Source organism: Neolamprologus brichardi, chromosome 7 (genome assembly GCF_056152115.1).
Source record: "Neolamprologus brichardi isolate AB-2024 chromosome 7, ASM5615211v1, whole genome shotgun sequence".
NCBI lineage: Eukaryota > Metazoa > Chordata > Actinopteri > Cichliformes > Cichlidae > Neolamprologus > Neolamprologus brichardi.
This window is the reverse complement of record NC_142110.1, coordinates 10,655,153-10,672,256: the sequence shown is the minus strand read 5'-3', so window position 1 is coordinate 10,672,256 and position 17,104 is coordinate 10,655,153. Positions and strand designations below refer to the sequence as shown.

The 17,104-nt window shown below is 41.8% G+C and overlaps 1 protein-coding gene across 2 annotated transcripts in view; it reads left to right on the top strand.

Annotated features, from left to right (window-relative positions):
- The window catches only part of pclob (piccolo presynaptic cytomatrix protein b), a 63,344-nt gene that overhangs the window by 31,332 nt on the left and 14,908 nt on the right, over window positions 1–17,104 (top strand). Inside the window, exons 14-23 of one of the 2 annotated variants that reach the window (XM_087843075.1) lie at window positions 114–6,864; window positions 9,051–10,606; window positions 10,697–10,962; window positions 11,356–12,166; window positions 12,448–13,486; window positions 14,751–14,819; window positions 15,147–15,173; window positions 16,248–16,336; window positions 16,469–16,544; window positions 16,660–16,785. In XM_087843075.1, the coding sequence (XP_087699201.1) occupies window positions 114–6,864; window positions 9,051–10,606; window positions 10,697–10,962; window positions 11,356–12,166; window positions 12,448–13,486; window positions 14,751–14,819; window positions 15,147–15,173; window positions 16,248–16,336; window positions 16,469–16,544; window positions 16,660–16,785 (10,810 nt within the window). The remainder of the gene's footprint in view (window positions 1–113; window positions 6,865–9,050; window positions 10,607–10,696; window positions 10,963–11,355; window positions 12,167–12,447; window positions 13,487–14,750; window positions 14,820–15,146; window positions 15,174–16,247; window positions 16,337–16,468; window positions 16,545–16,659; window positions 16,786–17,104) is intronic. The other variant, XM_087843076.1, reaches the window with a different exon arrangement.

Here is a 17,104-nt window from a genome sequence, read left to right as displayed (position 1 = left end):
CAGTAAGTTAGCTCATGACAGATCTTGGGTTCCACAGCATTAAGAGTCAACTTCATTTATTAAAGAAATGTAATCACAGACACACTGATATGTCTTCCTTTTCACATTTTTAGGATGAAGATGAAGACAAAGTAGAGTTCAGTAAGAAACGAAAAGACTCTCTTTCCACTGCGGAGGTGCCTACAGATGTCCCTGTAACAGCTACTAAGCCCAAATCCAAACCAGAGGGTCATGATGAAGAGCAACCTCAGATTTTACCCATATTACATGAATTGAATGATGAAATAGTGAGTGGTGGAAGCAAAGATGGTACAGATTCTTCTATACCAGCAAAGGAGGAGATAAATGCTAAAAGAAGGCGCCTGAGTTTCCAAGCAATGGATGAAAGCAGTGAAAGTGAACTCACACCCTCACCATCACCTAAAGTCCAGAGAAGGAAACTAAAGGTGAGCAATATTTCATCCAGCAGTGAGGACATCAAAACTGAGAGTGCTGACTCCTCTGTGGAAGACGAAGAGTTCATCCGCAAGCAGATAATGGGTATGGGTGATGAAGAAGAAATGTCTGTATCAGAAGATGAGAAAGAAAAGAATTTGGAGAATGTACAAGCTATAAAGGATACTGACCTTGATAATACATTGGTGACAGTCAAACCACTTTCTAGAAAAGGTAGCACAGATAATGAAGACAGCCCAGCCAGGAACAAAGCAGTCCCAAAAACTGACAGCATGGCTGATCAAAGCGTGCCTGAAACATTACCCAGAACTACTTTTAAGAAAGCAATTCCAGTCATGAGACAAAGACAAAGCACAGATGAAGAAATAGAAAGCATCACAGAATCTGTGTCAAAGGGTTCATCTAGTGTTCAAGCATCCAGTTTTACTCCAGAATCTTCACCTACATCAGCCTCCTCCCTGGAAGAGGATAGTGATAGCAGCCCTAGTCGCAGGAAACCCAGTGGGGACAAACAGTATCGCAAAGGTAAGCACAGGCAACCAACTCAGCCTCTTCCTACCATCGAAGACTCCTCTGAGGAAGAGAAGATGGGACCCCATGGACAACTACTGTCCCCACACAAAGATTCTTCCTCCACAGAGGATCTGAAAGAAGTCACAGTTATAAAGGAAACTCATAGAACATCTGGCTCTGAGTATTCTGCCAGTATAGAATCAGAATCAGAAGCCACTCAAGCTGTACAGAGAGGACGTAAACCTTCACCAACAGTCATACCATACACCCTTTCTGATCCATGTATAGAAAAGGACAGTGTGACAAAATCATTAAAGAGTGCAGAAGAAGCATACGAGGAAATTATTCAGAAGACTAAAGCTATTCCAGGAGACAGTCCACCTGATATTGAGCCACTCTATGGGGGGATGGCAATAGAGGACTATCTTTATGAATCCTTAGTTGAGGAACCTGAAATTAAAATGAGTGAATCTCGGGAAGAACCCAAAAATGATACTGGCTCTGATTCTCTCAAAAAACTCAGGTCTCCTGAGGAGGTTTATGAGGAGATGATGCAAAAGAAGAGAGAGTTGATGATGATAGAGCATGAATTTCAGCAGGCACAAAATGCCATGGACTCTTCTGCCTCAAGCGCTTCACAGGTCACTTGCCCTCCCTCATTTGCTGAAACTTGTGTAGTGACTATAGAAGAGACATACCCAACTGAAAATCTTGAAATGCCTCTTACAGAAACTGAAACTTTAGGTGACATGTCAGTAAAGAAAAAGAAGCGACCAGCCCCTCCACGCCCTTCTGAGCCCCCAAAGCGTCCTGACATAACTGTTGTCCCTAGTACTCCTAGTGGGGCTATAAGTTTTGTTAGGCCTATGATTCAACAAGATCCTGCATTAAGGAAAGCATTGTTCCCTATACCAGACCTCAGGATTACTCAGTGTTCATCTGGGGAAGAAGAGGATGACAGTCTTGCAGATGACTATGGCATTGGTATTTCCTCTGACATTACCCCCAGTGATGACTCTGAGACCAAAGAAGAACCATGCATAAGCCCATCTTTGTCTGAAACTCTTGAGATGGATCCTATATGTGTAGTCTGTGAAATTCCAGAGCCAAAACCTATTCCAACTCCAATATCAGCTCCAGAACTAACTACAACACCTTCTCCTGTATCACCAGTGTCACCTCCAACCTCACCAGCTAGTGCAGATTCCAGTTTGGCCTCTAATGCTACATCTTCATCTCCATTCCAGGCTCAAACACCTCTTTCATCGGATTCAACTCCACTGTCTACACCAACACCTTCTGCTTCATTTAAAACACAATCACCTCCAGAGATCTCCTCACCACTGCCTGCCACAGATGCAGGAGTACAATCTAATGAAAACTCAGTCTCTTCTTCTCCAGTTACAGTTATAGTTACAATACCAGATGTTGTGTCTGATCCATCCAAAGCGCAAACAGCTACAGCCATTCAAGTTCAGACTTCTACAGTAGAAGCCATAACTTCCATTTCACCTGTTGTGGTACAAATGCCAGACTTGGTTTCATCTCCATCTCAGGTTCCTGACAACATTCCAGCTATTTCACAGGTCTCAGCACCAAGTCCAGAACCTTCTGTTGTCTCCATTCATTCTACAACCCTAGTAGCAGCCCGACCTGTTGCAGTCTCGGCTCCAACATCTGCCATTCTTTCCACTTCTGTCACTCTAGTTTCATGTCCTGAACCAGTCATAGTGCAGATGCCTGACCTGGTTTCAACCACAGCTCCCATACCAACACATCCCCCATTACCAGTCTCAGCACTTGTTACTACCCCAGCTCAAGCTGAAACTAAAGTGGTACACGCAGTCCCTGTACAATCAGCCATCCCATCAGTCAGTCCAGTGGTAGTCCCACCTCTGGCTCAAACCGCCCAGATGCCTTCAGCAGCAACAGCTTCAACTACTATAGTCAAAAAGAAGGTCCCGCCTCCTCCTCCCCCTCGATCTACTTCGGTATCATTACCTGAAACTAATAAAGATGTTCCTTTTGTAAAACCTGTTGAGCATGCCACTCGGACTACAGCACCTATGGGAACCACAGCTGTTGGACAGCCAATGCAATCTGTTGTTGTGGATATCCAACCAAGAATGGAAGCCATGAAATCAGATGGTGGAGTTGTACCTCAGTTAGTAACACCAAATAGACAGGGGCATGTAGTTATCATTGTCCCCAGTGTAGAGAACAAAGCTTTGATTGAACAGGCCAGAAACCAAGGTATACCTAGCACAGGGCCAATATCTTTCACTGCTTCTGCTCCATATGGTAGCCAAGTAGCCCCACATTCTGCTTCAGATGTGTGCAGTACAGATAGATCTTCACTTCCTACTAAGGTGGCAACAGTGCAGGAAGTTGTAGCTCCACCCATTTCACCTAAAGCTATAGACACAGTAGAAGTACCCATTACAGTTTCTAGTCCAACACCTCCATCCACTTTACCCAAACCAACTGTTCCAAAGCAGTCAGTTCCCACTCCAGTGACAACTGCTAAAGCAAATTTCACACCAGTTTCTTCTGCAGCTTCTATTCCTAGTCAGACTACCAAGCCTCCTCCACCCATACCACCTAAACCTGTATCAATTCCAGCTGGACTGGTTTTCAGTCATAAACCAGGAGAGAGTGTCAAGCCACCTCCTGTAGCTCCCAAAGCGGCAACCCTCCCCAGGACAAAAGAACCTCCAAAGGCTCTATCACTTACTCTGACAAGACCTGTGGAGTCTAAATTGGGTACAACATCTCCTAAATCACCTGTATCTCCTAGACATGCGAAATGTTTACAAACCTATGTAGTGATAACACTTCCATCAGAACCTGGTTCACCAACAGAGTCCATAACTGTCCAAGCACCTGTAAGAAGAGGGTCCATCCCTTCCACAAAAGTGTCAGGAATACGGACAACACCATCAGAGCAGAAAGCACCCATTGAAGTATTCTCACCACAGGCTACAGTAAGGAGAGCCTCGGTCCCTACTGTAAGGCATCCACCTCCAATATCTGTAGCTTCAGCTGTCCCTGAACAAATGACAACTTCTGAGGTAGTAGTTTCTGAAGTCCAAGCTAAAACAAACACTATGCCATCTGTAGTGTTGTCATCGCTTCCTGTAGTTGATATCGTAACATTGCCATCAGCCCAGGAAACTTCTGTCCAAGCACATACTGTGGCTTTTCCAATTAAGAAACCATTTGTGCACCAGGAGCAATCAATGACTCCACCACTGTCACAACCTAAAACACTGTCTGAGGTCATCACAGTGTCCCCAGAGCCAAAAATTCTCATTCATCCAGTCCAAGCCACAATTACAGAGATCATAACAGTTCCATCAGAAAGTTTAATTGAAGCACTGGTTCCTCAGGCTCCCAAACCAACCATACCCGTCCAGCCAGAGCCTCTGATTGAAGTTGTTTCTACTTCATTGCAGCCTGGAGTATCTTTTGACAAACCTGTAGCCCAAGATAGACCATCTGCAACTGTTTTTGATGCACAAGCTGCAGCCCAAATTGAAATGCCACATACAGACGAGGATGTACCTACTGATGTCGTTGTTGCAGAAGCAATTTCATTAAGATCACTGATACCAGGTGTTCAGCAAATCCCTGTTGAACATCCACTTACAGTATCTGAAGCAATGACTCATTCGAAAGATCAACAATTGGCCACAGGTTTTAACTATAGCTGGACCATTTCTGAACCCTCACCTGTTCTACAAACTATTCAACCTTCAGAAGTTCTGCCTGCAGTGACAGAACATCTGCCTACTCAGCAACCACTTCTTGTAGCTGAAGGGGTTTCCCTCCCTACCAAGTCTGATGTACTCACAGAAGTTATTACAACTGATGCAGCTGTTAGAATACCAGAGATAGCAATGGTACATCCATTACCGCATCATCAACCTGTGGTAAGTGAAATTACCCCTGTTGAGTTAATGCCATTAACTATAGACGACAAGAAGATATCTCCTACAGCTGCTGAGGAAACACCATCACCTCTTATCATGGAAGTTGAACACATAGTTACACATCCAAATATACCTCCTCATATATATATTCCAAAGGTTTGTGAAGAAATAACATCCTCAGTTATGACACATTCAGTGCCACCACTGGCATTGCAACCTCAATTTGAGCCTCCTACACAAATTATAACTAAGGATGCTGATCTCATAGCTTCTTCAATATCATCATCCATGATACAACCTCAGGCTGGGCCTGGAATGCCAGTTATGACAACTGAGGAAACCACCCATAAGAGAAGGACATCCATATCTTCCATAGTACAGCCAACATATGCCACAACTGAAAGATTTACTATTCCTACAGAGTATGAAATGCCCAGACAAGTGGTTACAGCTGAAGCCTTTGCTGCCACCAGAAGAGAATCCATAACCATGCAGCAACCATACCAATTAGCACAGGTAGTAAACCTGCCAGCTGAAAAAGATGTTTCTAATGATGGTTATGCTGTTCAGCTCCCCTACAGAAGAGAATCTATTCCAGAACGCCAACCTCATGCATTGACTTATTCATCAGAATATGATCACCCTGTGGAGCTAATAACCACTGAGGAATACACCGCGAGGACCTCACGGCCCACAGTGCAAGACATTCCACAGAATGTTTCTGCAGCTCCAGTCACCATCACTAAAATTCAGCAAGAGTCTATTGAAAGCCAGGAGATTAGAGGAGCAGAAAAGGTGGTCTCTAGTATGAGCCATATGTATTCATCTTCAATTTCCACTTCAGGCCAGCCACCTGAAAGCCTTCCTAGCCTAGTTACTCAAGTAGTTACCACTGAGGTACAGAGGACCACTGTTTCTGTTGTCCATGAAAGACTTCCACAGGTCCCTCCACCTAGTGTAGCAATAACTATACAACCAGACATTGCTAAAGTCCAACCTGTACCCAAACAGAATGGTAAAATATATCCTGGTGATGTTATTGATTTACGTACAATGAAGGTTGGTATAAAGATGACTGAGCAAGGCATGGACCTGACTCCACCTGAATCAAGTCGACAGTCTTTTTCAAGTGACTCTAGTGGCCGTCAAATTACAGCAGTACAGCCAGAGATAGTAAATCTTAGTCCAGCAATTACCCCAGCAACCACACTGTCTGTTGTCACTGACAGCATCACAATTGTCACATGCACAGCTACTATTGCTTCATATAGAAACACTCCAGCAGAGAAACCGCTTGATTTGCAAGGTCCCGTTACATCATTGCCACTATCCCTCACAACATACAAACCATTTGAGCCCTTAGCACAGATTGTATACAGACCTGTTAGCACCCAACCCATGCTGAGTGCTGTAGCATCCACAGCTCAAGATATACCAATTAATCTTTCCTTTGAAGCTCTTGTGTCCTCTGGAGCAAAACAGCCATTGATGTCAGTCCCCACACTTCTCAGCAATGGAGGGCCTGTCCTTTCTCTAGAGGCCACAGAGGCCATGGATCTGACAAACTACAAACCAATGAGAGCTGTGGTAGCATTGTCTGGTACAAGTCCAGGAGTGGTGACCACTGTTGTAGAGGATGATGGGACCCCAATGGACCTTACAGCAGGAAGGCGTAGTGTTTGCTGTGATGTAATTTACAAGCTACCATTCACGGGATCATGCAGAACACAGCCTCCAGTTACAAGCCAGCCTGATAACCGTTTTGGCTACAGAGATGACCACTATCAATATGATAACGCTGGACTGTATAGTATCAAAGGAACTAATGGCATAAAAGCATCAGTGTCTGAAACCAACTTGACAGAGGCAGGACTGTTTTCCATGGTTCCTAAAAGTGACTATGACTACCTCAGTGGCTCTTCAGATGGCGCTATAGACCTCACTGCAGCTAAGCTTTCTGCTGGTGAGTATGAGAGTACTTCTGCATGGTTTGTCTTTTTTACATCCGTGTTTTCTTTTTTTGAGAGTGGGTAGTGGGCTTCCATTGGCTTGAATCAAGCTTTTAAAATACCTCTGCATGACATATAGTATGTTTTTACAGTTCAGTTCTTTCTGAAGATAAACATACTTATTTTTCCTGGAAGTTTATTATTTCATGTTTGCTTGCATACTGTTTCCAAAAAAGTTAGGACACTAGCTTTACTTTGTTGTCTGGGTCAACTTTGTTAGTGAGAGACAGAGAGAGGCGCTGAAAGGCTGCTCCAATGGAGAAAAACACAAACGCAGTTTACAGTTAATAGCTTACTTACAACTGGGCTACACTGCCCATGAGGCTACATTCTTTAGGGCTATGCCTGTAACACTCTGCCTATTGCCTTCAAATTATATAACTTTTTAAAATATTTTGCCGCATCATTATGCGGGCTGCAAGTAGGGGTGACATGGGCTGCGAGATTGAGACGGAGGAATTAGAGCCTCTTAATACGTGTTTCGTTTGGGTTTCCACCGGCGTGGAACCACCACAAATAGAGAGGGGACAACATAACGTATGAAACAGGAAAAGATCGCCATGTAATCCCTTTAATTCAACAAAGTAACTCTATTCTGAATACCACCTTTTTAAACGGTAACTGTAACGGAATACAGTTAATCATATTTTGTATTTTAAATACGTAACATACATGTATTCCGTTACTCACCAGCACTGCATATATGCCAATTTTAAATTTAATGCCAGCAACATGCTTTATAAAAGCTGGAAGGACATAATTTGAGAAATATCTCATAACAAATTAGGAAAATTATTATTCGATCAGGGTGAAAAAGATAACTCTACCAACTGTGATATATAATATCTTTAGAAGATTCTGATAATTTGAGAAAAATTGATAATAAATGCCCTTTATCTTTATGACAGAAATAGACAAAGAACATACAAAGATGTGTTCTGTAATTTCACAAATTAAAAAAATATTTTGATTCATAGATTCAGTTCCATTTTATTATACTTATATAGCGCCAAATCACAATAGTTACCTCCAAGTGCTTTATATTGTAAGGTAAAGACAATAATACAGAGAAAACAGAGAAAACCCAAACAATTATATGAACATCTATAAGCAAGCACGGCAGTGGGAAGAAAAAACTGTCTTTTAACAGGAAGAAATCTGCAGCAGAACCAGGTTGAGGGAGAGGCAGCCATCTGTCCCGATCACTGGGGGGTCAAGGGAGAAGGAGATTAATAACAACTAATGTGTATAGACACATAGTGAGTAAAAAGATGAGTAAAGAAAGACACTCAATGCATCATGGGAAGCCCCTACCAGCCTAGACATTGCACCGTAACTAAGGGAAGATTCAGCGTCCAGCCCTAACTATATGCTTTATCAAAAATAAAAGTTTTAAGCCTAATCTTAAAAGTAGAGAGCGTTTCTGTCTCCTGAAGATGTTGTGTACTCTAGGCGAAAGCAGCCATTGACCACCTGGCTTGTTTTCAGCAGACACATGACAATCTGAATAGTTATAGGTTCCACTGATGCACATAGCATGGAAAACTAAATTTTTTGGAGGCACCATTAATGCTGAACAATGATTCTGTCAGTGAGAAGCTTGGTTATATCAGCAAGATAATGGAAAATTCTGTACGTATTACAAAGAGTCCAAGCCTGCTGCCTGAAGGCAAGACCCGTCACCCTTTAGCACATAATAAAATTAACATAAAATTCCCTGAAGTGATTACCAGCTAAAATTCGATTTCAAGCAAAGAAAAAAAAAATCACCAGTATTTTATACATTTTCTACACTTCTCTAATAAAATGTTTATATGATTTGTATATCTTCTGTTTTTATTTATAGGTTGCATGATCTCCTTAACTTTTTTGGAAACTATTTAATTTGCTTTGCTGTTTAACATGCATGATTTCATTAAATATTAACCTGTTTTTCTTTTCTTTTCCTTTTTTTCATACAGATGCATGTGTTTGCCTACGTGTGCTCCCTCAGTATTTTGGTTTTGCATCTTGCTAGCCAAAATGACTTCAGATATGCATGTGCAGTTTTTTTTTAATCCAAATTGCATGACTCATTTGGTTGTTTTTTTTTAAATAAAAGTTTTTTTAGAAGAATAAAATATATATTTTATTACAACAGGTAACACACTAGACTACACTAGCAAAACGACTGGAGTCTACCCTTTGATGACTACTGCTCAATACTCCCAGATCCCTGCAGCTGGGTTTGGTGTAAATAGTGCTCTAAGGACATCAGATGGAATAGTTTACTCCTCTGTTGCTGCCCCAGTTCCATCCACATATGCAATTACAACTCAGCCAGGTTCTGTCTTTAGCACAACCTTAACACCCACATCAATAGTCCACAGCCAGCCATTACCACACCCATATGGCTTTATTCCCACTACAGACCCTGGACAGATAATTCCTTTTGACTCTGGGCTATCTAAAGATTTTCTACCTACAGCTTTAGCTGACATCATAACTGGCTATCCAGAGATGTACTCAGATGCCACCCTGGAAGCTATTGCTGCTTCTCTGGATGCCCTAGCTTCTTCTCCAATATTCCCTGGCTTAGATAACACCAAAATGGCCCAGTATCAGATGGAGAGGGAATTTCTAGAGCTAGAGAAGCTTAAGCAACTATGTCTTGCAGAAGAGCTGGAATGGGAAAGGCAAGAAATCCAGCGATATCGAGAACAGGAACAGCTTATGGTCCAAAGGGAGCTTGAGGAACTTCAGGCTCTGAAACAGCAGCTTCTCCTTCAGCAAGAAGAGGAGCATCATGCCCACATGGTGGCTCAACAGGAGACCTATGCACAGCAGAAAGAGCAGTTGCAGCAAATTCAGCAGCTCCAACTGCAACTCCAGCGGCAGCTAGACGAGCACTATGGTAGTACTGGTCCCACTGGAAATCTTCTAGATGCTAAATATGCAGGCGTAGGAGACAGTGGCCAGTACTGGCCAGTCAGAGATGAGTCTACGACTCCGTCTGCTGGGACACACATAGAGGAAAGTCAAGATTTAGTAAAGCTTCAAGCTGATCAGGACATAGGGAAAAAAATAATTGATAGTGGGGTGCAGACAGATGATGAAGACTCAGCAGAGAAACAACACGTTGGAAGGAGAAAGAAAAATAAAAGAAACATTGATAGCTCAGCTCAGACTGACGATGAAGACCAAGATGAATGGGATGCTCCAACAAAAGCTCGGCGACGCTCTCGAAAGCATAGCAGTGATGGAAAACATGGCTCCAAGGTCTCTAGCATTGCTATCCAGACAGTGGCAGAGATATCTGTTCAGACTGATCACTCTGGAACTATCAAGCGACCTAATGTCCAGATGGACACAAAAGTAGAAATCATTAAACATATATCAGCTCCAGAGAACTCTCAGAGAGGTGGAAGTCTGAGCTGTCAGACAGACTCAGACAGAAGACATGCACCCACTGAGGTGGGCTACAGCACACACCTCTCAGCAGACATCCCCGCTAAGTCCAAAACCTTCTATACTACAGTTTCCCCACTGTCCCCAGAAAAGTCACTTGGAGGACAGAGAATGTTGACTGCAGACCCAACCAGATTTTCTTCTGGTCCTCGGATATTGAAGGCTGGTCAAAAATCTCTATCTGACCCTAAGTCCCTTAGTCCTTCCACAGAAGACAGGATGGGTGGATACTATGCAGACAGCTATTCTGTAAGTCATATCACATATGAATGGAAAAATATGAGCCGTCATATAGTAGCCTGAATTGACAAACTGATTGTTTGTTTGTTTTTATTCTAGAGCCGAGGCTCTTCCTCTAGTACAGGTAAGAAGGTAAAGAGAACACTGCCAGATCCCCCTCCTGAAGATGACTCTCTCACAGGACGGTCAGGCTACAGCACCAACTCTGCTCGACGCCGTCTAGCTCGTAGTACAACTATGGCCCGGGCAAAGATCCTGCAGGACATTGACAAGGAGCTTGATCTAGTGGAGAGAGAATCTTCTAAACTTCGAAAGAAACAGGCTGAGTTAGATGAAGAAGAAAAAGAGATTGATGCCAAGCTACGGTGAGACACATTTAATTTATTTAAAGTCATCGCAGTTTAGGATATAAAGTTACCTATACTTGTATTACTGTATTAAATTAATAAATAACTAATACCTCAGAAAATGATTCAAGCTAACTCCACTGCATCAGTCATTGCATCCCATGCCATCGATCTTCCTAATTCATCTGCATGATTCCCTTCTTACCCTGATAGCTTATGGGCAAAAAGGCTGCCTTGACATCTCTCAATGAGACTTCTCAACACTCACACATAGTAACAGGTATTAATGTGTGAGAAAACAGAATATTGCTTGCCACCTCCCCTGGTTTTTATTAGAACTTTTGAGTACTATATAATTGTTAAAAAAAAAAATATATATATATATATATTTATTTCATTTATTTATTCAAGGTACTTGGAGATGGGTATCAACCGCCGTAAGGAGGCCTTGCTGAAAGAAAGAGAGAAGAGAGAAAGAGCCTATCTTCAGGGTGTGGCAGAGGAGCGAGACTACATGTCTGACAGTGAGGTCAGCAACATCAGAGAGACCAGAGGTGATGGTCTTGAGAGACCACGGACAGCTCCCCAGTCGGAATTTGAGCAATTCATCCCCCCACAGACAGAAGCTGATTCCCAGTACAACACACTGACTAGTCCCTACTCTCACTATGGCCAGTATGTTCCCCAGACCCAAACCACTAGCCACTACACCCAACAGAACCTGTATCAGCAACAATCTCTTTACCACCAACAGGTGTCTCCTTACCCAACCATGTCCCTCTCCCATGCCCAGACTCAGCCAGGCAGCTACCAACATGCTTTGCTCTTGCAGCAGGGGAAACAGCGACAAACAAACCTGTCTGATTTAGAGCCCAAAATCACCACTAACTATGAGGTGATACGCAACCAGCCACTGCTCATTGTACCAACTTCCACAGAAAGTGGATATGGGGTGGCTCACCTAGGGGGCAAGTATGGAAGCTTGGACTTGAGGTTAGGACTTGAGGAGAGGAGCATGGCCTCTAGTCCCATGTCTAGCATTTCTGCTGATTCTTTCTATGCTGATATTGACCACCATAATGCCAGGAATTATGTGCTGATAGAAGACATAGGGGAGCTCACCAAGGCGTCAACAGGGCTGAGCAATACTGGCTTGGGTTCTGGATTCAACTTGCCCGATAAGGAGATGTCCAAGGCAGACAGACTCAGGCGCACAGCAGAGGTAAATCCCATACTGTTAACTTAGTTTCTAGTTTTTGCTACCTTTTTCTCCTCACACAAATGCTAATAGCTCAGAATGTTAATGTTTCTTGTTGTTTGCTCTTTAATTTAACAAAGCGATTCAACAATTTGAAGAGCTGATTCTCCAATTTTATTTTATTAGGCTTACATAAATGTAGAAAACAGTGTGACTGATATAGCCCTTTTAATTGTTCAAAACACAGGAGTGTTTAGATAACACTTAACATGTGGTGTATAATTTTTTTTTTTTTTTTTGTTTAGGTGGCAGAATTTTTAGGCTCATCTCGGCTTCAGAGTTATGGCAAAGGAGAAGATGATACTATGGAAGAACCTTATGAGCTGAAGCTACTGAAGCAGCAGATCAAACAAGAATTCCGACGAGGAACTGAGGGACTCGAACACTTGACTGGTCTGGGCTTACCACAATATCTCCCCAGTGACAGCAATTTTCGCCATTTCCCTAAAGGAGAGAAATATAGCATTGGCAGGCTCACCCTTGAAAAACAGGCTGCAAAACAACTCCCAGCGGCTATGCTTTACCAGAAACAGATGAAGAACAAAAAGGCCCTTATAGACCCTAAGGCCATCACAAAATTTTCCCCAATTCAGGAGAGTAGGGACCTTGAGCCTGAATATGGTAGCTACATGGGATCTGGAGCGTCCTCTGTGTCCAGTCTGGCTGCTAGAGCTAGGCTACTTCAGGATGAGATTACATTTGGGCTAAGAAAAAACTTGTCTGAGCAACAAAAATATTTAGGCTCCTCCTTGGGGGCCAACCTGTCTGGTTCTCTTAATCTTGGTCAGTCTCTTGGACTTGGCTCTACTATCAGGGCAACTGCCCATGATGATGGCACCTACCCAAGTGGTACCCGTTCTCGCCCCTCCTCCCGACCCTCTTCAGTCTATGGTTTGGATCTATCTATTAAACGGGATTTGTCCAGTTCTTCATTAAGACTTAAATCAGAGGGAGAGGTTCTAGATGCAGCGTTTGCCCCTGGGGTGGCCAGAGCAAAACCCACTAGTTTACCTATAAGCCAAAGCCGTGGACGCATCCCCATTGTTGCTCAGAATTCAGAGGAGGAAAGTCCTCTGAGTCCAGTGGGGCAACCAATGGGTATGGCTAGAGCTTCAGCTGGTCCTCTCCCTCCCATTTCTGCTGACTCCAGGGACCAATTTGGGTCAAGCCATTCCCTCCCAGAGGTACAGCAACATATGAGAGAGGAATCTCGGACTCGTGGCTATGATCGAGACATCGCATTCATCATGGATGACTTGCAAGGTGCCATGTCTGACAGTGAAGGTAAATGGAGCCTAAGACTGCTTCAACAATTTGACCATATCGACGTGCTTATAATGCATGCTAATACTGAGTGGTCTTATTGACTTTGTGGATTAACTGTTTCTTTCTCAGTTATCAGTGCTCCAGATAATTATTGTTGTCTGTTACAATATTTCCTTCTGTCACAATAAATGTAAAGTCACAATTTTGCATGATTTTTCCTTTCTTTTAATTATCGTGGTCACCGATACATAACACTCTTTGTTTATGTATGCCACGTCTATCCATGCTTTTCTGTGTCATTTCATCAGCTTGATGTTTGTTTGTTTTTTCAGTTTAATTTATTCAATGTCCTTCCTTATTCTTAGACCCCAACAGTTCTAAAAATGTTAGATTAGATGCGCTCTAGAATCTATGTTATCTGTTTATGAACTACAAAGAGATATGCTAAGCAAACATACTGCTCACAATGCAGCTGCCTTATTTTTTGTATAAATTTCATTAAAAATCTGAGCAATATTTAACAGCCTACAGTGGAGCCCTTTTCCAGTGGCACAGAAAACTTTTTTTAAGGTTCTTCCTTTAGTTTTGCTCGAAAACAACAGCAGTAAGTTTAAAAGTACTGCTGAATCATGGTGATATACTGCAGATTCTACAGGTATTTTTGTTTCATTCTAACTAAATTGCTAAGCCAGTGCCAGGCCAATTTAGCTGGATGGTTTATATAGTTCAAAAAAGATGTAATGCAGTAGCTTTCTATAAAGCCGATGTTGTTGTGTATACTTAAAGAAAATTGTGTCAACTGTGTTAAACGTTGATTCTGTAATCTTTCAGTTTCTAATTTGGTCTTATTTTCATCCTTGCATGTACATCTGTTTTCCATTTTCATCTTAATAAAATTAATGTTTTCTGCTTGTTGGTTGTTGCTGTGGATGTCTCCTTGTGGTGTGAGATGTCTGTGTTCCCCGGTGATTCACAGCAGATATTGACATGCACTGTTTCCATTTCCATAAGAGTGGGACTGGTAGTGTTCCATTAGTTTAGGTAAATCCAGTGCCTTTATAATTATTTATCTTTTATTTGGTAAGTATCTTGTATATGAAGTAGCATTAAAAAGCACAGGGTCTGATGTAATTGTCAGATAGTGCCAACGAACAAGAATATCTTCAGCAACTTTAGCTTTGTTTCAAGGCCAATTATGAGGAATCAATGTAAATACATTTTTGTTGAGACAGAAGCATTTGTCTTGACCTTACATAAAAGTGTTCATCTGCCTCAATTGCAGCACAAAGTGAGTCCATGTTGGCTTTGAACAGAGATGATGCCAGAATCTTTCATGAAAGTATCAGACACGGTAGAGTATCTTACAGCATAGTTAAAGTTACTGCCTCTCGTGATAATGTGGCTCAATCTTGATATGGCTTTCCCTCCTAAAGAAACATCTTATATGTTTTGTTTGGGGGGTTTTCATAGTGCTTCTGCTTAAATTTGTGATCTGTCTGTCAGGCTAGTAAATGCAGTAAAGCATGCATCTCTTACTATTGCTTTTAGTGCATGTGCTGAATTTTAGCCTACTTGCAGTACAAATCTTAGTCTTAGCACTCTACTTCCTGTAGCTTGATAGAAGAATGAACATATGTTGAACAAATTTCTTAAAAAAACATATAACTTTGTACCACAGCTGGAGGCCCAAACTGGAATATAGAAGGTGAGACGGCATCGCAATTCTCATGTAGTTACTTAGAGACTGTATGCCTCCATGCCGCATATCATGAATGGTTCACTTCTCTGGCTGAGTTTGTAAACATACCAGATTCATTCTGGAATGACCCACCTCACAATCGTATACAATACATATCATTTAGTGACTCTCTTGTAGTTGACATGTCAGTTCCATGCTGGTATGAACCCCATCTTAATGACACTTGATATCTTTTATGTGTTATACACTGCAGAGACTTAATTTATGTGTCATTCGGGAATGTTTGCACTGTGGTTTTGTAAACATATCAGACCCATTTCCAGTATTCATGTCCATGCACTAAAATAAATGTGTGTTGTGCATAAGTGTTACCAAAAACATGCAGATTCACAGTATTTTAAGATCTTCTATAGAATTCTGAAAAACAATGCTGCCACCATATACCGATTCCTCATATGTTCAAGATCTAATGCTTTCAAGATATTTACAAGATATGTAGCAGTCTATTTTCTGTTTGTGGGCTTGGCTCGCCAATACATAGAAAATTCTATCCTTGTATGGATTCTTTTGCATTTAACACCAAAACAGCATTTCAAAGTTGAGATATTACTATAGCTTTCAATATTTTGATTATTTTTGCTCTTAAAGGTATGATTTAGAATTGTGATGGTAAAATAGAGCACAAGACTGTCAGTATCTTCCAGTCGTTACTTATAAATGATGATGGTTTGGGGAGATTTCCAGTACACAGTGCTGTAAAATAATACAAAGAAAATAAAACGTTCTAGACATTTAAAGCATATCAATTTTTATCAAATTTGAAATTATTCATATTCCATTTAGTATTTGTAGTAGCCATCTGATCTCACACTTGTGGATAGGATGGAGCAGAGTTTCTGTTTCTTTGCTTTCACCTATCCAGTCAGGACAGATCAGAGATCTTCCTGCCTTTTAGAAAATCTGGGTGGATGTGTGACAATTATTCTTAAATACAAAAAAAGAGATTGCTTGATTCTATGCTGAAAGCTTCTAGTCCCTATTTGCGTGCATAGATTTTAATGCGATCCTTTCCTTGTCTAGCCTACCACCTGAGAAGAGAGGACACAGATTGGTTTGATAAGCCAAGAGAAGGGCATCCTCAGAGCGGGAGTGTGTCAGACAGGAGACAGGTGCGATTCAAGCTAATAATATTCAGCTTGGTCCTTTTTTTTTCCACTCCATGTTTATTTTCGGTTTTAATATGTAAACCCGGAATTTTTTCTGCTTACAAACATGCTTCTTTTAATGCTGTGAATTTTCAGATGAAACTCGTGCCTTATGCCTTCCCTCACACTCGCATCAAGCTTAGGAGAGACATGAAGGACTCCAGTGTGTCAGGTATAAAACTATTACAAAATGCAGACATACAGTTATCATGCAACGATAAAACTCACACAGATTGTCTATTTCTGTTTTTGTAATTAGGATTTGTATCCCTATTTTTACCGTTTAGGTAATGGACTTGGCATCCGTGTGGTAGGTGGTAAGGAGATTCCAGGGAGTCGTGGAGAGATCGGAGCGTACATTGCCAAGGTCATCCCTGGTGGGGTGGCAGAACAAACGGGGAAAGTTGTGGAGGGTAAGAGCAGAATGAAAAAGATTCTCAAGGCTCAGGAGAGTCATGATCACAGTGCTTTTTAAGTGTTGATGATTTTAGGGCCGTTTATGCCTTCAGTAAAAATTCATGCCTAAATCACTCCAGATGGAGCTGTGACAGGCGGCTGTAGCCTACTCTGTGTTGGTTTGTCATGTGTCTTTCCTCAACACATCATGCGCAAACACACCCTCCACATCAGTGGGCTGTGTTAGTCATTAGACTATATTTAGCGTCCCTGTAAACATACAGATACAGATAGACAGACAAGCACAGATAAACACACGCACACACACAGTGAATT